Here is an 18920-nt window from a genome sequence, read left to right on the forward strand (position 1 = left end):
AATTTCATGAGACATCCGGGTGGGCCCATCACCAGCAGGTGCAACCCAGATCCCTTAGGCGAGGCACATGTGACCACCAGACAGCTGCAGGAAACCTAAGCACACACGGAGCTGAAATCAAGCCAGGTGGTACCTGTTTGTTGAACGCTCTGCAGGTGCTTGGTTCCAGAGGCAAGGCAAGGTGAATATCAGGTAAGAGATGTAACCTTTACCCTTAGTAGTCCTGTCAGGCTGAGTATGCATATGTGATATGCTCTGGCGTGTGAAGGAAGAAAGGGAAATAAAGGTTGGTGCCCCTCAGTGGACACAGGAAAGGAATTATGGCTAAAGTGCTAGGCCATCCCTACTCCCACTGGGGAGTCTGATTCGCATCCACAACGAGCTAACATATGCCAAGAAGTATGATTTTTTTTTTTTTTTGAGATGGAGTTTTGCTCTAGTTGCTCAGGCTGGAGTGCAGTGGCATGACCCTGGCTCACTGCAACCTCCAGCTCCCATGTTCAAGCAGTTCTCCTGCCTCAGCCTCCCGAGTAGCTGGAAATACAGGCATGTACCATCATGCCTAGCTCATTTTGTATTTTTAGTAGAGACCGGGTTTCTTCATGTTGGTCAGGCTGGTCTTGAACTCCTAACCTCAGGTGATACACCCACCTTGGTCTCCCAAAGTGCTGGGATTACAGGCATGAGCCACCATGCCTGGCCTGAGAAGTATGATCTCACACACCTGGAAATGTCCGAGTTGAAGAGTCACCCATAAAAACAAGCACAGTTTTCTCCAGGATTGGAGGTCCTAATTTTTTTTTAATTAAAAAAGCAGTTTTATTGGCTCTATCATGGTTCACAAATGGAGAAACCTGATGATTTGCCAATGCCCAGTTCTGGCCTCCAAAGACAGCCCCCAGAGGGTTGTTATTATACACAAAGATGACCTGAAGATGAATGCAAAGCCATTCATTCATTCATTCATTCACGCATGCATGCATTCTGCAAATGTTTGTCAAAGTCTGCCACGAGCCAGGCACTAGCTTGGAGGCTAGGAGTACAAAGATAAATAAGACAGCTCCAGGCGCGGTGGCTCACACCTGTAATCCCAGCACTTTGGGAAGCCGAAGCGGTGGATCAACTGAAGTTGGGAGTTCAAGACCAGCCTGAGCAACATGAAAAAAACCCCATCTCTACCAAAAATACAAAATTAGCTGCGCGTGGTGGCGCATGCCTGTAATCCAAGCTACTTGGGAGGATGAGGCAGGAGAATTGCTTGAACCCTGGAGGTGGAGGTTGCAGTGAGCCGAGATCGTGCCACTGCACTCCAGCCTGGGCAACAAGAGTGAAATTCTGTCTCAAAAAAAAAAAAAAGTAAGAAGGGCCACAACACTTCTTACTTCAATCTGGCCATTTGAAGAATATCACACAAAGAAAGAAGCAAGCCAGTGAAGACAGTGCAATGCTGTGTGCTGCTGGGAGCACGCCTGGTGTTATGTAAGTGATGGCTTCGGGTTGAAGAGTTCTCTGATGTGTGAGCCATCCAGCAGATAATGGCCTAGCGCTACAGCTTAGGCCATGTTTGGGGAGCAGCACAGCAGGCTTATGGATGTAATGTAAGGAAGCAGAAAGGAAGCCTTAGGTAATGGGTTTGCCCCAATTGGAAACCAGTTTGGCCACAAGGTTGGGAGTTTGGTGACATGGTAGAAAGGAGTGCTCCTAGAAAAACAGGCTAAAATGAAGCTTGAGGCAGGAAAGCAATGTTATCAAGCAGCCTTGAAAATAAGGCCACACTGGGTACAGTGGCTCACACCTGTAATCCCAGCACTTTGAGAGGCCAAGGTGGCAAATCACTTGAGGTCAGAAGTTTGAGACCAGCCTGGCCAATGTGGCAAAACCCCATCTCTACTAAAAATACAAAAAATTATCCAGCATGGTGGTGGTGCCTATAATTCCAGCTACTCAGGAGGCTGAGGCAGGAGAATCACTTGAACCCAGGAGGTGGTGGTTGCAGTGAACTGAGATCTCGCCACTGCATTCCAGCCTGGGGACGGAGTGAGACTCCATCTCAATAAAAAGAAAAGATGAGAAAAGAAAAGAACAGCCAGACATTTGCATTTGGCAAGATCAACTTGGAAGCTTGAATGCTTGGAGCGGGGGAGAAGGGGACAAGAATATTTAACTCACCCTGCAGATTTGACGTAATTGGAAAATAAAATGACAACTGCCTGCTTTCTAGTGCCTGCTTTCTGCCAGGCACCTACCTGGCCACTTTAAATACTTTGGCTCATTTCTTTTTCATAACAACTTACAAAAGAGATACTTTATGATTCACATTTTACAGAAACAGAAACCAGGCTGAGAGAAGTTAGGTAGCTTGCCCAAGCCTCAAGACTGGTGAATGGCAGAATTTGGTTGTAAACACCAGATCTGTCTCTAAAGCCTGTGTTCGCTTACCCCCAACGTTTTATTTCAAAACATTTCAAACCTACAAAAGTGTTGAAACATAGTACACCTGTTCATTTACTCTTCATCTGGAGTCTCCTGAGCTTGATTAAAGCCACATCCATCACCTCACCTCCTCTAAGGTACTGGTTGGGGTGTGACTGGTACATGGCACCAAATTTGGGATCTGATAGAAGAAAGACATGGGGTCGGGCGCCGGGGCTCACGCCTGTAATCTCAGCACTTTGGGAGGCAGAGGAGGGAGGATCACCTGAGGTCAGAAGTTCAAGACCAGACTGGCCAAATGGTGAAACCCCATCTCTACCAAAAATACAAAACTTAGCTGGGTGTGGTGGTACACACCTCTAAGCCCAGCTACTCCGGAGGCTGAAGCAGGATAATCACTTGAAGCCAGGAGGCAGAGGTTGCAGTGAGCCGAGATCGTGCCATTGCACTCCAGCCGGGGCAACTAGAGCAAAACTCCGGCTCAAAAAAACAAATAATAAAGTAAATCCTGATTCTACTACTTGATATATCTCCTCTGTAAAATGGACATAACCCTACCAATCTCAAAAGGTTGTAATAAGTACATGGAATCACTTTAAAGCAGTACTGATATAAAGCGCATCAGTCACACCCCTTCTAAGGCTTCACAGGGAAAGACGAGAAGATATAGAGTAGGAAGACCTTGTCTTGTTCTGCTTTTAGCTCCAGAATTTGGCGCGAAGCACAGGACTTTATTGACCGACTTCTACTCCATTTGGCTCCCCAAAGGATTTAAAATGGTAGCCACGGGAATAGCAGAGTACTCTCATTCAACTGGGAAGGAATATCAAATGAGGTTAATAGGCCGGGCGCGATGGCTCACGCCTGTAATTCCAGCACTTTGGGAGGCCAAAGCAGGCGGGTCACTTGAGGTCAGGAGTTTGAGACCAGCCTAGCCAACATAGTGAAACCCCGTTTCTACTAAAAATACAAAAATCAGCGGGGTGTGGTGGTGGGCACCTGTAATCCCAGCTACTCGGAAGGCTGAGGCAGGAGAATCGCTTGAACCCGGTAGGCGGAGGTTGCAGTGAGCTGAGATCGCGCCACTGCACTCCAGCCTGGGTGACACTGCGAGACTCCGTCTCAAAAACACCACCACCAAATGAAGTTAATATTCCACAGTGGTGTGGGCTAGACAGTTAACACAGAGGTTAAACAGGCGGCTATCAAGCGTCCAGGATTTCAAGAAATCCAGTGTGTCTGTCGCGCCACGCAGCCAACTGGAGTGTCACTGTGGGTTCTATTTACACCGTTATGAGAAAAACCTACCACCGAAAAATCTCGGTGTCTGGGATCGCAGACCGCCCTTCTACAGCAGCCAGCGCACCCAAACCCCACAGGGCGAAGTCCCGCGGCTTTCAGGAAACTCCGGGGAGGAGGGGGTCGGGTGGCGCCTACGGCGCGGGGGACGCTGGGAGTGTCAGTCTTCGCCGGCCTCCGGGGGCCGGGTCCGAGGCCCGGGCTCTCAGGCCGCGGGGGTGGGTGGGTCGCCGCGCGCCGGGGCTCGCCCCGGCGTTTCCGGTCGCAGGCTGGCTCTGGAGGAGGAGGGGCGCCGTGGCGGAGGCGCGCGAGGCTGTCTGGGAAAAAGGGAGGTGTGAACTGGTGCGCGCGCAGCGAGGCGGCAGTAGCGGCGGAGATGGAAGAAGGAGGTCGGGACAAGGCGCCGGTGCAGCCCCAGCAGTCCCCGGCGGCGGCCCCCGGCGGCGCGGACGAGAAGCCGAGCGGCAAGGAGCGGCGGGATGCCGGGGACAAGGACAAAGAGCAGGAGCTGGTGAGGCGCGGCCCGGAGAGCCGGCGGAGGAGGCCGCGGGGCTGAGTCACGGCGGCTCCGCAGGCCTTAGCCCCGACTCCCAACGGCCCCACCGCACCAGGGAGAGGGCTGCTGGGGCGACCCCCGGGACTCCCGGCACCCTGACTCTCTGCTCCTCATTCCTCCATTCCGCGCTGTCACCTCTGCCGTCCCCACCAACTCTCACCACCGCCGCGTGAGGTGGGCTCGGGCGGGTCATTGTCACCTCGGTTTCCTAGACTGGCATTCAGGTAGAGCCTGGTTCAGAACCCAGGCTGATTTCCCACCAGGCTCCCCATTCCTACTCTGTTTCCTTGTCCACCTGGCCCGGGTAAGTGGGAGGAGGACGTCTTTGGGATTCCTTCTCTACTTGAGCTTGTTTCTCCCAATCCTCCAGTCCGAGGAGGATAAACAGCTTCAAGATGAACTGGAGATGCTCGTGGAACGACTGGGGGTGAGTCACGAGGTTAACATGATTCCGTGCACGTTTGGATCTTTCCCACCTGTTTTATTCCGTTTTGAGGCAACTCCTGTGTGCGGTGGGCTGTATTTTAGGATCAGTGTTATGATGATGTTGGGAGGCAGGAGAATTGCAAAGGGTATTTGTACAGTTTTGTAGCTTTCTTTGTGGGAGAAGCAGAGTTCCTAACTTTTAACTTGGGTCATTTGTTTCTGTGCCAGGCAGGGTGCAGGGAGTTAAGGAATCACAGGTGAATGAATAAGACACAGCTATTTCCTTGGGGGAGTTGTTAAATTAAATATCTCTGTGTTATGACTTGGAGGGGTGTGACTCCTTTTTGTCTGAGCCCTATCATCTTTTGATCAGGAGAAGGACACATCCCTGTATCGACCAGCGCTGGAGGAATTGCGAAGGCAGATTCGTTCTTCTACGACTTCCATGACTTCAGTGCCCAAGCCTCTCAAATTTCTGCGCCCACACTATGGCAAACTAAAGGAAATCTATGAGAACATGGCCCCTGGGGAGAATAAGGTAAAACTGTTTCAAACCTGGTGGAGGCCTCGTTTAGGAATTCTTTTTACTCAGACCATGGGGCTCGTTGTGAGTCACAGGAAGCCTGATAGACCTAAGGCCTGATCTCTTTGAGCGAGTTCATCATAGTCAAAATGTCCACAAAAGAGCTGAGAGGAGGATCAGCTTCTCAGAAGATACTGTTTCTGTCATTTGTGTTGGACTTTAGGGTTTCATTAGCATGGGTTATTTTTAACTCATGTTTAACCTTGATTTTTCTCTTTCCTTCTCTCCCATGTACATTCATGTCTAAAATATGCTCCACATTCAGTCACTTCTCTGCCTGCTGGTGCAACCCTAATCCTGGAGATGTTCGGTTTTTGCATGGGCTGTTGCAGCACCTCTTAACTGGCGTTCTTGCTGTTGTCCTTTTCTCCTATACAGTCTGTCTTTCACCTAGCACCTATCCTGATCTTTGTTGGTTGTGGGTCTTTTCTGTGTAAAACCTTTTAATAGCTTATAATTGTAATTAAACTAAAATTAAGAGCTTTCATTTTTCTCCACATTATCCCTTGTTTATCACCCTTCAGCTGTGTTAATTTAAAAGGGAGGTAGTGGCGGGGCACGATGGCTCACACCTGTAACCCCAACACTTTGGGGGGCTGAGGTGGGCAGATCACCTGAGGTCAGGAGTTAAAGACCAGCCTGGCCAACATGGTGAAATCCCGTCGCTACTAAGTATACAAAAAAAAAAAAAAAAATTAGCCAGACTTGGTGGCGGGCAACTATAATCCCAGCTATACACAGGAGGCTGATGCAGGATAATCACTTGAACTGTCAGGCAGCGGTTCCATTGAGCCAAGAGCACACCATTGCACTCCAGCCTGGGTGACAAGAGCGAAACTCTGTCTCAAAAAAAAAATGGAGGTGGGGAGGGATAGCCTGGGGAGAAATGCCAAATGTGGGTGAAGGGGAGAAGAAAAGCAAAGCACACTGCCATGTGTGTACCTACGCAACTGTCTTGCATGCTCTGCTCATGTACCCCAAAACCTATAATCCAATAAAAAATTAAAAAAAAAAAAAAAAAAAAAAAAAAATGGAGATAGCAACACCAACCTTGGTTTTTGTGAGGTTTGGCTTAGATGGCCTGTTAAATTTTTTGTACTATCTACATAGCTAATTTGGGAGACAATGATCTTGATTCCATGATGCATGCTCCCCTAATGCTGGACTGCTGGGTTTGACTTCAAAGGAATGTTTTCTTTATAGCGTTTTGCTGCTGACATCATCTCTGTTTTGGCCATGACCGTGAGTGGGGAACGTGAGTGCCTCAAGTATCGGCTAGTGGGCTCCCAGGAGGAATTGGCATCATGGGGTCATGAGTATGTCAGGTAAGATCTTTTCTTCTTGGGAATCTGAAGGGGGCTCTGAGTCTCTAGGATAATTTAGAATCCAGAGTACTGTCTATCTTGGAGTATCTGTGTATTGAATTTCCCAGACAATGCATTTCTTGACCCACAGAGAAGTGCATCCCCTGAAGCTATACTTAATGGTCTGGGTGTATCTGTAGGCATCTGGCAGGAGAAGTGGCTAAGGAGTGGCAGGAGCTGGATGACGCGGAGAAGGTACAGCGGGAGCCACTGCTCACTCTGGTGAAGGAAATCGTCCCGTATAACATGGCCCACAATGCAGAGCATGAGGCCTGCGACCTGCTTATGGAAATTGAGCAGGTGGACATGCTGGAGAAGGACATCGATGAGAATGCATACGCAAAGGTCTGCCTTTATCTCACCAGGTGAGTGAACACGGTAGGGATGGGTGGCAGGTGTGCCCTCCTTAGCACCTCTCTCTCAACTGTGCCTCCTCTACTTTGCCAGAGCATTTCCTCAAGCATAGCATCACGCTGTAGTTAATCTGTTGATGTCTGTGAGTTTCTTGAGGACAGAGACTGTCTTCTTAGTAGTTCTAACATCTAGCACAGTGCCTGGTGTATAGTAGGTATTCACTGTTTATTTTGGGTAAGTGAATTGAATGGGGAAAATGAGTGTGTGGGACTTTCTGAATTCTTTTTTACTTTTACTTTTGTAGTTGTGTGAATTATGTGCCTGAGCCTGAGAACTCAGCACTACTGCGTTGTGCCCTGGGTGTGTTCCGAAAGTTTAGCCGCTTCCCTGAAGCTCTGAGATTGGCACTGATGCTCAATGACATGGAGTTGGTAGAAGACATCTTCACCTCCTGCAAGGATGTGTATGTAGAAAAGAAGCTGGCAAAGGAAGAGATAAGCCCATGATTAGGGAATTTGCATGGAGAGCTGGGAGCTGTAGTTTCTGGTGAGGGCTTGAGGGTATTTTCCTGTGCTCTTAGTGGGCAGTAGTGAGCAGATACGCGGGCTCTCTCCACAGGGTAGTACAGAAACAGATGGCATTCATGCTAGGCCGGCATGGGGTGTTCCTGGAGCTGAGTGAAGATGTAGAGGAGTATGAGGACCTGACAGAGATCATGTCCAACGTACAGCTCAACAGCAACTTCTTGGCCTTAGCTCGGGAGGTAAGACTGCTCATTTTTCATCGAGGCCTTTTGGTTGTAATTCTTCCTTCCATTTTACCTCTCTGACTCTACCTCTGACTAGACTCTCCTTGATTAGAATTGCCATTCACTGGGATAGCAGAAGGGACAGCTGGGGGAGTTCTAGGGGAGCAATTGTGACCTTCTGACTTCTCTTTAGCTGGACATCATGGAGCCCAAGGTGCCTGATGACATCTACAAAACTCACCTAGAGAACAACAGTGAGTAGCCCTGTTCTATGTATGAGAATTGGAGGATTGTAATTAGGCCCCTTGTATTGGGAGTGATGGCTTGGCCAATGTGCTTCTCCTAGTGAGCTCAGAATTCCCATGAAGCTTTTTCAGGTGACTGCTTGGGGATGTAGTTAGAGGACACTGAGGGACCAGCTCAGAACCAGAGACCAGCTGCCATGCTGTGTTTCTTTCTTGTCCTACCTGAAACCTTTCCTTACTTTTCCTTTCCCTCCTTTGCAGGGTTTGGGGGCAGCGGCTCTCAGGTGGACTCTGCCCGCATGAACCTGGCCTCCTCTTTTGTGAATGGCTTTGTGAATGCAGCTTTTGGCCAAGACAAGCTGCTAACAGATGATGGCAACAAATGGCTTTATAAGAACAAGGACCACGGTATAACTCTGTTCCCGTTTTGTTTTTTGTTTTGCTATGATCACTCCTTTTGTCCTCTTGGAGCCATAATCTGACAAGAGATCCACCATGCATTTCTTGGGAGAGCTCTTTATAATAACAGGATCCTCAGGATAGGGCCATTTTAAGACTAATAGATTCTTCTTGGTGTAGGAATGTTGAGTGCAGCTGCATCCCTTGGCATGATTCTGCTGTGGGATGTGGATGGTGGCCTCACCCAGATTGACAAGTACCTGTACTCCTCTGAGGACTATATCAAGGTTGGTCTGGATACAGCCCGCTCATGGGGACTTCCCCCTTCCATATTCTGGTGCCTAGCAGTGCCTCTCTTTCACTGATGAGGTCTGCCCAGTTTTTAACTCCAGTTAAGGTGGGTGCTGCAGTGAGGCCCATGTTGCCCTCTTTGTGGTAAGGAAGGTAGAGTATCCTGAGTGAAGAATCTGTTTGCTCTTTGTAGTCAGGAGCTCTTCTTGCCTGTGGCATAGTGAACTCTGGGGTCCGGAATGAGTGTGACCCTGCTCTGGCACTGCTCTCAGACTATGTTCTCCACAACAGCAACACCATGAGACTTGGTTCCATCTTTGGGTAAGGTTCCTCGCTTGTCTTTCTGGTAGTGCTCAGCCTGTGCACTCTGGAGAACAGGAACTGGGCCCTTTTCACCTATATTGCCAAGGGCTCTCACTGTGCCTGTTGGGTATCTGGCTCTTGGTGAATATTTGTTGAGATGGTGAATGAATGACTGGTCCTCTTTTTGTTCTCTTCTTGGTGTATCCATGGGACCACCTCTCCATGGCTTTTGCAGGCTAGGCTTGGCCTATGCTGGTTCAAATCGTGAAGATGTCCTAACGCTGCTGCTGCCCGTGATGGGAGATTCAAAGTCTAGCATGGAGGTGAGTAGAGGCCACTGAGCATTTAGAGTAAGTAGAGAAGGTGCTTTGAGTCCTACTTTCTGTGATAATGAAAAAGTATGTGTGTGCATGTGTCAGGGACGGTCACCTCAGTGGAACCCCTCGATCTGAGCTTCTAAGCCTCTGGTGGTTTTAAGGCTAAAGAGTTAACATTTTAGGCCAGGTGCAGTGGCTCATGCCTGTAATCCCAGCACTTTGGGAGGCTAAAGTGCGCGGATCACTTGAGCTGAGGAGTTTGAGACGAACCTGAGCAACCCCATCTCTACCAATAATACAGAAAAAAGTTAGCCGGGTATGGTGATGCTCGTGTATACTTCCAGCTCCTAAGGAGGCTGAGGTGGGAGAATTCCTTGAACCTGGAGGTAGAGGTTATGGTGAGCTGAGAACACACCACTGCACTCCAGCCTGGGTGACAGAGTGAGACCCTGTCTTTAAAAAGAAAGAGTTAACATTTTAGTATTGAGTTCTATCCCTTGGGACCTCTGAGAGACTACTTGGACTAGAGTGAAGTGTAACTTAACGCAGCCTGGGGTTGAGGATTCTCCTCAGTATTTTAGTCATTGTCCAGCCTTAAATATAGTATGGTGGCTGGTGGCATAGGTTTTAGAGTCAGAAAGACTGGGTTCAAATCTTGCCATCTCTGCTTATACTAGTATGATTGTGGACAAGTAATTCAATCTCTTTAGGCCACATTTTTCTCATTAATAAAAGGGGATAAGGCTGGGTGCAGTGGCTCATGCCTGTAATCACAGCACTTTGGGAGGCTGAGGTGGGCAGATCACAAGGTCAAGAGTTCCAGATCAGCCTGACCAACATGGCGAAACCCCGTCTCTACTAAAAATACAAAACATTAGCCAGGTGTGGTGGCGCACACCTGTAAATCCCCTACTGGGGAGGCTGAGGTGTGAGACTCTCTTGAACCCAGAAGGCAGAGGTTGCAGTGAGTTAAGATTGCACCATTGCACTCTAGCCTGGGCAACAGAGGGAGACTCTGTCTCACAATAAATAAATAATAAAAGGGGATAACGGCCAGACGCGCTGGCTGACGCCTGTAATCCCAACACTTCAGGAGGCCGAGGTGGGCAGATCACAAGGTCAAGAGATCAAGACCATCCTGGGCAACATGGTGAAGCTCCGTCTTCACTAAAAATACAAAAATTAGCTGCGCATGGTGGTGCTCACCTATAGTCCCAGCTATTTTGGAGGCTGAGGCAGGAGAATCGCTTGAACCTGGGAGGTGGAAGTTGCAGTGAGCCGAGATTGTGCCATTGCACTCCAGCCTGGTGACAGAGTGAGACTCTGTCTCAAAAAAAAAAAATGTTTGGGGGATAACCTTGGGACCTGTGACCCTGAGGTGATGAGGATTAAATGTCAATAATAATTGAGACAGCGTAGTGGCTGGCATATATTATGTACTCAACGAATAATGGTGACTATTGTTTTTTGATCTGCCATCAGAAAGGAATTGTAACCTAATGTTATTAGGAGAACATCTTGCAGTGGACTGACTGTAGGAATAGGCTATCTTGAATCAAGACATAAATAAGTGGGTTTTTTAGTTTTTTGGCTTTTTTTTTTTGAGACAGAGTCTCGCTCTTGTTACCCAGGCTGGAGTGCAATGGCGTGATCTCGGCTCACCGCAACCTCCGCCTCCCAAAGTGCTGGGATTATAGGAATGAGCCACTGCACCCGGCCAAATAAGTGTTTTAATAACTTCCTTTGTGTAATTCGGTTTCCTACCTCTAGGTGGCAGGTGTGACAGCTCTAGCCTGTGGAATGATAGCAGTGGGGTCCTGCAATGGAGATGTAACTTCTACCATCCTTCAGACTATCATGGAGAAGTCAGAGACTGAGCTCAAGGACACTTATGCTCGTTGGCTTCCTCTTGGACTGGGTCTCAACCACCTGGGTGAGGAGATGTTTCAGTTTGGGCAAAGGGCTGACGGTAACTGGATACAACAGGGAGGGTTTATGTGTCCGGCTGTGCTGGATGGAGGCAAGTATCCTCTGACCCCTTGAATCTGTCCTGTAGGGAAGGGTGAAGCCATTGAGGCAATCCTGGCTGCACTGGAGGTTGTGTCAGAGCCATTCCGCAGTTTTGCCAACACACTGGTGGATGTGTGTGCATATGCAGGTCTGTGTCTTTATGAGGCTGTCTTGTGCGCCCCCAGTGACTCCTCAGTTCTTTCTTGGTCCTTACTTTTAGGTTGTTTCTCCTTTCTCATTCATTCCGATCTGCTGTAGATTCTTTAGTCTTCTACTGTTTTCCACAGCTTTTCCTTGGTAACTTCTCATTTCTATCCATTCTCCCTCGCCACCCTGCCGCAGGCTCTGGGAATGTGCTGAAGGTGCAGCAGCTGCTCCACATTTGTAGCGAACACTTTGACTCCAAAGAGAAGGAGGAGGACAAAGACAAGAAGGAAAAGAAGGACAAGGACAAAAAGGAAGCCCCCGCCGACATGGGAGCACATCAGGTCATATGGGCAGCTGGGCACGTTCAGAGTGAGGCTGTGAGGAGAGAGAAGCATACAGGGGCTCTGGGTTTGGTTTTTGCTCTAGAGCCCCTCTGGGTATCGCCATGTATTGCAATAGCATGAGACTGTACGTAAGGCGTGAGGGTGTTGCCCACAGGATGGCTTCTTATTTTCAAATGGGACTTGAGTCAAGGGTGACTGCTTTTTATTCCCTTGAGCTTAGTGGGTTCTGCCACCTCTTCAATTGCAGGGAGTGGCTGTTCTGGGGATTGCCCTTATTGCTATGGGGGAAGAGATTGGTGCAGAGATGGCACTACGAACCTTTGGCCATTTGGTGAGTACAGCATGAAGAAGATTGGAATATACTCGGTCTGGTGGCTTGGCATTCCCCAGTGAAGACTTTTCTGATGGGTTTTCTTGGTGGAGAGGTGGTCTTTTTTTTTTTTTTTTTTTTTTTTTTTTGAGACAGAGTTTCGCTCTTGTTACCCAGGCTGGAGTGCAATGGCGCGACCTCGGCTCACTGCAACCTCCACCTCCTGGGTTTGGGCAATTCTCCTGCCTCAGCCTCCTGAGTAGCTGGGATTACAGGCATGCGCCACCATGCCCAGCTAATTTTTTGTATTTTTAGTAGAGACGGGGTTTCATCATGTTGACCAGGATGGTCTCGATCTCTTGACCTCGTGATCCGCCCGCCTCGGCCTCCCAAAGTGCTGGGATTACAGGCTTGAGCCACCGCGCCCGGCCTGGTCTTTTTTTTTTTTTTTTTGGAGATGAGTCTTGTTCTGTTGCCCAGGCTGGAGTGTAGTGGCATGATCTGGGCTCACCATAACCTCTACCTCCTGAGTTCAAGCAATTCTCTGCCTCAGCCTCCCAAGTAGTTGGGATTACAGGCACCCACCACTACACCCGCTAATTTTTGTATTTTTATTAGAGACGTGGTTTCACTATCTTGGCCAGGCTGGTCTTGAACTCCTGACCTCGCAATCCACCTGCCTCAGCCTCCCAAAGTGCTGGGATTACAGTTTGAGCCACCGTGCCTGGCAATTTTTGTATTTTTAGTAGATGGGAGAACGTACACATACTTGCTTTGCTGAAACTGGCGTGGGCAGTGGGTGGTTGCTACTCTTCCATCCTTTTCAATAGGGTTTTCACCATGTTGGCCAGGATGGTCTCAATCTCTTGACCTCATGATCTGCCTGCCTCAGCTTCCCAGATGCTGGGATTACAGGCGTGAGCCACTGTGTCCGGCCTGTGGTACCTTTTCTTCGGATGCTAAGGCCCCCTTTTACCCACAGTCCACTCTGTAATGGCCCCTGTTTTCCTGCCTTCCCCTTACTGTTGTCCTTTCTTGGATCATCAGCTGAGATATGGGGAACCTACACTCCGGAGGGCTGTACCTTTAGCACTGGCCCTCATCTCCGTTTCAAATCCACGACTCAACATCCTGGATACCCTAAGCAAATTCTCTCATGATGCTGATCCAGAAGTTTCTTATAACTCCATTTTTGCCATGGGCATGGTGGGCAGTGGTGAGTATCAAGCAGAAGAAGATCATAAGCAGTGGGGAAGATTTGAAGTCCCTTTTTTCACTTCTGTAATGCTTAACATTTTCAGGTACCAACAATGCCCGTCTGGCTGCAATGCTGCGCCAGTTAGCTCAGTATCATGCCAAGGACCCCAACAACCTCTTCATGGTGCGCTTAGCACAGGTAAAGAGTAGAAATCTTCTCCTCAGAGCATGCCGGGGAAGTGTCCGGTGATGGAAGGAGGGACATGGAATGTTGGCCTAGGAGGAAAAATGTGACCAAGTGTCAGATTTCTGTTTGGCTTGGTTAGCTGATACCTCATCAGTGATGACTCCTCACCTCTACTTCTCTCTGTTTTTTTCAGGGCCTGACACATTTAGGGAAAGGCACACTTACTCTCTGCCCCTACCACAGTGACCGGCAGCTTATGAGTCAAGTGGCTGTGGCTGGGCTGCTCACTGTGCTCGTCTCTTTTCTGGATGTTCGAAACAGTGAGTTCCTGTCAGTTTTATATCACAGCATGTAGTGCTGACTCCACCCTTTCCAGGCCCACTTTGGCAGTTTAGGTTGAAGACCCAAGTTAGCTCTGTACCACTCAGGTTCCTGAGGTTCTTTGCGCTGGTGACATGAGACTTTCATCTCACACACTTTTGGTCTGGCCCAAAGAGATTGGAGGATGATGTGCCTAGCATCTGCTCCTAAGTAATTGGGGAAACACAATTTTCAAGTCTAAGGGCTGTAAGCAAAGTGAGGTGGGGGCATCTCTGGTTAGTAGTAGGGCACGAGGGGAGGAGTATGGACTCAGTCGTATGATTGAGCGGTTAAAGGACCAAGGCTGGGGTGGGCTCTCAGTGTTATGGCCAGGCCTGCCCTCTCATCTCTTAACTTTTTGTCCTGTCTGCTTCCCTCAGTTATTCTAGGCAAATCACACTATGTATTGTATGGGCTGGTGGCTGCCATGCAGCCCCGAATGCTGGTTACATTCGATGAGGAGCTGCGGCCATTGCCTGTGTCTGTCCGTGTGGGCCAGGTGAGAGGTTGAGTAGATGGGAGAACATACATATACTTGCTTTGCTAAAACCGGCGTGGGCAGTGGGTGGTTGCTACTCTTCCATCCTTTTCAATTTTCTCACCCTACAGGCAGTGGATGTGGTGGGGCAGGCTGGCAAGCCCAAGACCATTACGGGGTTCCAGACACATACAACCCCAGTGTTGCTGGCCCACGGGGAACGGGCAGAATTGGCCACCGAGGAGTTTCTTCCTGTTACCCCCATTCTGGAAGGTTTTGTTATCCTTCGGAAGAACCCCAATTATGATCTCTAAGTGACCACCAGGGGCTCTGAACTGCAGCTGATGTATCAGCGGGCCATGCATCCTGTTGCCGAGGGTAGACACAGCTGCAGACTTCTGGGGGAATTGTTGTCTCCTGCTCTTTTGTTACTGAGTGAGATAACGTTGTTCAATAAAGACCTTTATCCCCAAGGTCTCTCCATGTCTGTTTTCTGGGGTGTCATACCTGGAGTCTAAACTAGAGAGGGCATTGTTTGGAACAACTCTGAGTCTAGGTTAGCAGGGAGGCTGCCCTGGATACAAAGAACTGACCCCTTCCCCTCTCCTGGATGGAAAGAACTGAGCGCCTCCTTTCTAATCATTGTTTCATTTTCTTAGAACTCTTGAGAAACCTGTAAATGTAATTGATCTTTTTTTCTTTTTTTTTTTTTAAGACAGCGTCTTGCTCTTGTTTACCCAGGCTGGAGTGCAGTGGAACAATTTTGGCTCACTGCAACCTTTGCCTCCTGGGTTCAAGCCATTCTCCTGCCTCAGCCTCCCAAGTAGCTGGGATTACAGGTTGTGCCATCACGCCCAGCTAATTTTTGTATTTTTAGTAGAGGCGGGTTTCACCATGTTGGCCATGCTGGTCTTGAACTCCTGTCCTCAGGTGATCCACCTGCTTCAACCTCCCAAAGTGCTGGGATTACAGGCGTGTGCACCGTGCCCAGCCAGTGGATCTTCTTTGTTTTTCTTTTTTTTTTTTTTTTGAGACGAAGTTTTAGTTGTTGCCCAGGCTGGAGTGCAATGGCTCGGTCTCGGCTAACCGCAACCTCCACCTCCCAGGTTCAAGCAATTCTCCTGCCTCAGCCTCCCAAGTAGCCAGGATTACAGGCGACCACCACCACGCCCAGCTAACTTTGTATTTTTAGTAGAGATGGGGTTTCCCAGTGTTGGTCAGGCTGGTCTCGAACTCCCAACCTCAGGTGATCCACCTGCCTTGGCCTCCCAAAGTGCTGGGATTACAGGCATGATCTGCTGCACCCAGCCGGATCTTTTTACATAAACTCTTCCAAACAACTTTTCAGGGGGCTTGTGGATCATGTAAATGACCCCCACGCTTACCCTCCACCACCAATACACCCTCTTCAAGCCTGTCATCTCCTGACCTTGGGCTAAAGATGGCCAAGAGTGGGCAGCCTCACACTTCTAATTTGACTTACATGCTACCAAATGAAAGGGACAGATTGAACTCCTGCAGCCCCTGTCCCTCTTGGGAGGCTGCTATTTGAGGGATTTGATCATGTTAACATCTACTTCTGGGATGTCCTTGTAGAAAGTGGATTCAAGAAGGCTTGACCCTCCCGCTCCCAACAGGTGTGTACCACCACAAAGGACTTTTTTTTTTTTTTTAATTAGAAATGGTCTATATCACTCAGTGGGAAGTGCAGTGGCACAGTCAGAGCTCACTGAAGCCTCAAACTCCTATACTCAAGTGATCCTCCTGGCTCAGCCTCCCAAGTAGTAACTAGGACTATACGCATGAGCCACCACGCCTGGCCTACTTTTATTTTTGTAGAGGTGGGGGGTCTTGATCTGACCTCAAGAGATCCTTCTGCCTGAGCCTCCCAAAGTGTTGGGATCACAGGCATGAGCCAGTGTGCCTGGCCAGTTTTTTTTTTAATTTTTTTGAGAGTCTCACTTTGTCACCCAGGCTGGAGTGCAGTGGCATGATCTCGGCTCACTGCAGCTTCCGCCTCCAGGGTTCTAATGATTCTCCTGCCTCAGTCTCCTGAGTAGCTGGGATTATAGGTGCACACCACCATGCCTTGCTAATTTTTGTATTTTTAGTAGAGACGGTTTCACCATGTTGGCCAGGGTGGTCTTGATCTCCTGACCTCATGATCTGCCTACCCCAGCCTCCCAAAGTGCTGGGTTGACAGGCGTGAGCCACCACTCCTGGCCCAGTTGTTTTATTACTAAACTTTTTTTGAGATAAAATTTCACTTTGTGGCCCACGCTGGAGTTCAGTGGCATGACCATAGCTCACTGTAACCTTGAACATCTATAGGCTAAAGTGATTCTCCCACCTCAGCCTCACAGGCAGCTGGGATTACAGACACGAGACATCAGCAATTTCGGATTGAGTCATCTTGGCAGTTTGAATAAGGTTGAAACAGGACTAAGGAGCTGGTGGACCTGTTGAGCCCCTTTATTGTGATTGCCATAATCTTCAAGTTAGCATGTGTGATGAGCCTCTGTTATTATATAATGTGGATATAGTAGTTGCCTTACCTGATTTCCAGTGGTAGTAATGTTAAATTAAAAAGTGATTTGTGAACTAAAAGGGATAATTCTCTCCCAAATTGTGATTTTGGTGACTGTGATTTAGAATAAGACAGTTTCGGCTGGGCACAGTGGCTCATGCCTGTAATCCCAGCACTTTGGGAGGCTGAGGCGGGTGGATCATGAGGTCAAGAGATCGAGACCATCCTGGTCAACATGGTAAAACCCCGTCTCTACTAAAAATACAAAAAATTAGCTGGGCACGGTGGCACATGCCTGTAATCCCAGCTACTCAGGAGGCTGAGGCAGGAGAATTGCCTGAAGCCAGGAGGCGGAGGTTGCGGTGAGCCAAGATCGCGCCATTGCACTCCAACCTGGGTAACAAGAGTGAAACTCCGTCTCAAAAAAAAAAAAAAAACAATAAAACACAAGTTAGCTAGGGGTGGTGGCACGTGCCTATAGTCCCAGCTACTCGGGAGGCTGAGGAAGGAGAATCTCTTGAACCTGGGAGGTGGAGGTTGCAGTGAGCTGGGATCATGCCACTGCACTCCAGCGTGGCAACAGAGCGAGACTGTCTCAAAAAGTTTCATAGTGGCATTTAACCTTTCACATTTACTTATATACTTTAGTACTTCCTTCAGCAGTGAACAGCTGTGGAGCCTTACTCTATATCAGACATTAGTCTAATTTATGGGGATGCAAAAATAATTCTATGCTCAAAAAGTTCAATGCAGTGATGAAAACAATTGTAATCGATACTGTACCAGAGTGTGAACAAGGTACCCTGGGATCAGTGAGATGGAGCCTGAGTGCCTGGGGCAGTCAGGGGAGACTTCCTTAAGGAAGCTTATACTTAGAGGAAGATAAGTTGTACAGAGGAAAAAGAAGGCAGAATATAGCTAAGGGAGTAGCAATGGCAAGAAGGAGGAAACGCTATTTTCTGAAACTTACCAATAATTTGGTTTGGCTAAGTGTATAGGGGCCAGGGAAAAGTGTAGTAGGAGTTACAGCTAGAAATTCAGGCTTAGACCAGGTTTACAAGAGCTTTGTTGTGCTAAGAATTTGACAATATCTCTCAATGGGGCCCATTGAGAGCAGAAAAGTGACATGATCAGCTATCTGGGTGAGAAAGCTCACCCCAGAGGACTGACGGGAGAGCAGACAAGGGAAATGAATGCTTCAACTAGGGCAGTTGAAGTGGGGACAAGGGGAAGGGTAGAGGAATGATTTTTTAAAAGATAAAATCAGTAGGACTTGATTTTGATCCAAATACCAATAGGACCTGGTGTCTTATTAGATGTAGTATGGATGAAGAAGGAATGTAGGATGAATCCTAGATTTTCAGATTGGGCTCTATCCATTATGTAAGCAATAATATGTTTGGGGGACTCCATTGGGTAGGGAAAGATGACAAATTCTGGCCAGGTAATAAGTATCAGAGTTTGGATGAAAACCCAAGCTATCTGACCTATGAGTTTGGCTCTAGGATGATGGTCCCTTCTGGCCTCCAAGATCTTTTGGCTGTCAGTTTTACAATTACTTCTCTTCTGTCCTTATTCTTCCCATCCTTATGCTTTTGCCCCTCTGTGGAAGTGTCTGATCTTTTTTATTATTTATTTGAAACAGAGTCTCACTCTGTCGCCCAAGCTGGAGTGCAGTCATGATCTCGGCTCACCACAGCCTCCACATCCCAGGTTCAAGCGATTCTCCCGCCTCAGCCTCTCCACTAACTGAGATTATACGTTAGTGGAATCACTAACCACCACCATACCTGGCTGATTTTTGTATTAATAGTAGAGATGGGGTTTCACCATGTTGGCCAGGATGGTTTTGAATTCCTAATCTCAGGTATCTACCTGCTTTGGCCTCCCAAAGCTGGAATTATAGGTGTGAGTCACTGTGCCTAGCCTTATTTTTTACTTTTATAATTTTTATTATTTTACTTTTCGTTTGAGACAGAATCTTGCTCTGTCACCAGGCTGGAGCGCAGTGGTGCAATCTCAGCTCACTGCAACCTCCGCCA

General features: G+C 48.4%; 1 protein-coding gene across 1 annotated transcript; it reads left to right on the top strand.

The window, feature by feature from the left end:
* Positions 1-4095: 4095 nt before the first annotated feature.
* PSMD2 (proteasome 26S subunit ubiquitin receptor, non-ATPase 2) lies at positions 4096-14824 on the top strand. The gene is made up of 21 exons (XM_035275269.3): positions 4096-4243; positions 4659-4715; positions 5088-5252; positions 6501-6622; positions 6802-7026; positions 7320-7478; positions 7634-7778; positions 7957-8017; positions 8270-8416; positions 8588-8694; positions 8892-9019; positions 9237-9324; positions 11089-11251; positions 11375-11476; positions 11671-11816; positions 12067-12150; positions 13177-13345; positions 13431-13525; positions 13707-13833; positions 14254-14372; positions 14483-14824. The coding sequence occupies exons 1-21, from the start codon at positions 4109-4111 to the stop codon at positions 14663-14665; spliced, it is 2727 nt and encodes a 908-aa protein (XP_035131160.2). The 5' UTR covers positions 4096-4108; the 3' UTR covers positions 14666-14824.
* Positions 14825-18920: the final 4096 nt, after the last annotated feature.

Source organism: Callithrix jacchus, chromosome 15 (genome assembly GCF_049354715.1).
Source record: "Callithrix jacchus isolate 240 chromosome 15, calJac240_pri, whole genome shotgun sequence".
NCBI classification, from domain to species: domain Eukaryota; kingdom Metazoa; phylum Chordata; class Mammalia; order Primates; family Cebidae; genus Callithrix; species Callithrix jacchus.

Bases quoted from the DNA above. Each gene is read 5' to 3' on its own strand.
- PSMD2 (XM_035275269.3), top strand. From the start codon at position 4,109: ATGGAAGAAGGAGGTCGGGACAAGGCGCCGGTGCAGCCCCAGCAGTCC. The intron at 7,779-7,956 runs GTAAGACTGCTC...ACTTCTCTTTAG, and splicing joins TCTTGGCCTTAGCTCGGGAG to CTGGACATCATGGAGCCCAA. The intron at 11,252-11,374 runs GTGAGGAGATGT...TCTGTCCTGTAG, and splicing joins ACTGGGTCTCAACCACCTGG to GGAAGGGTGAAGCCATTGAG.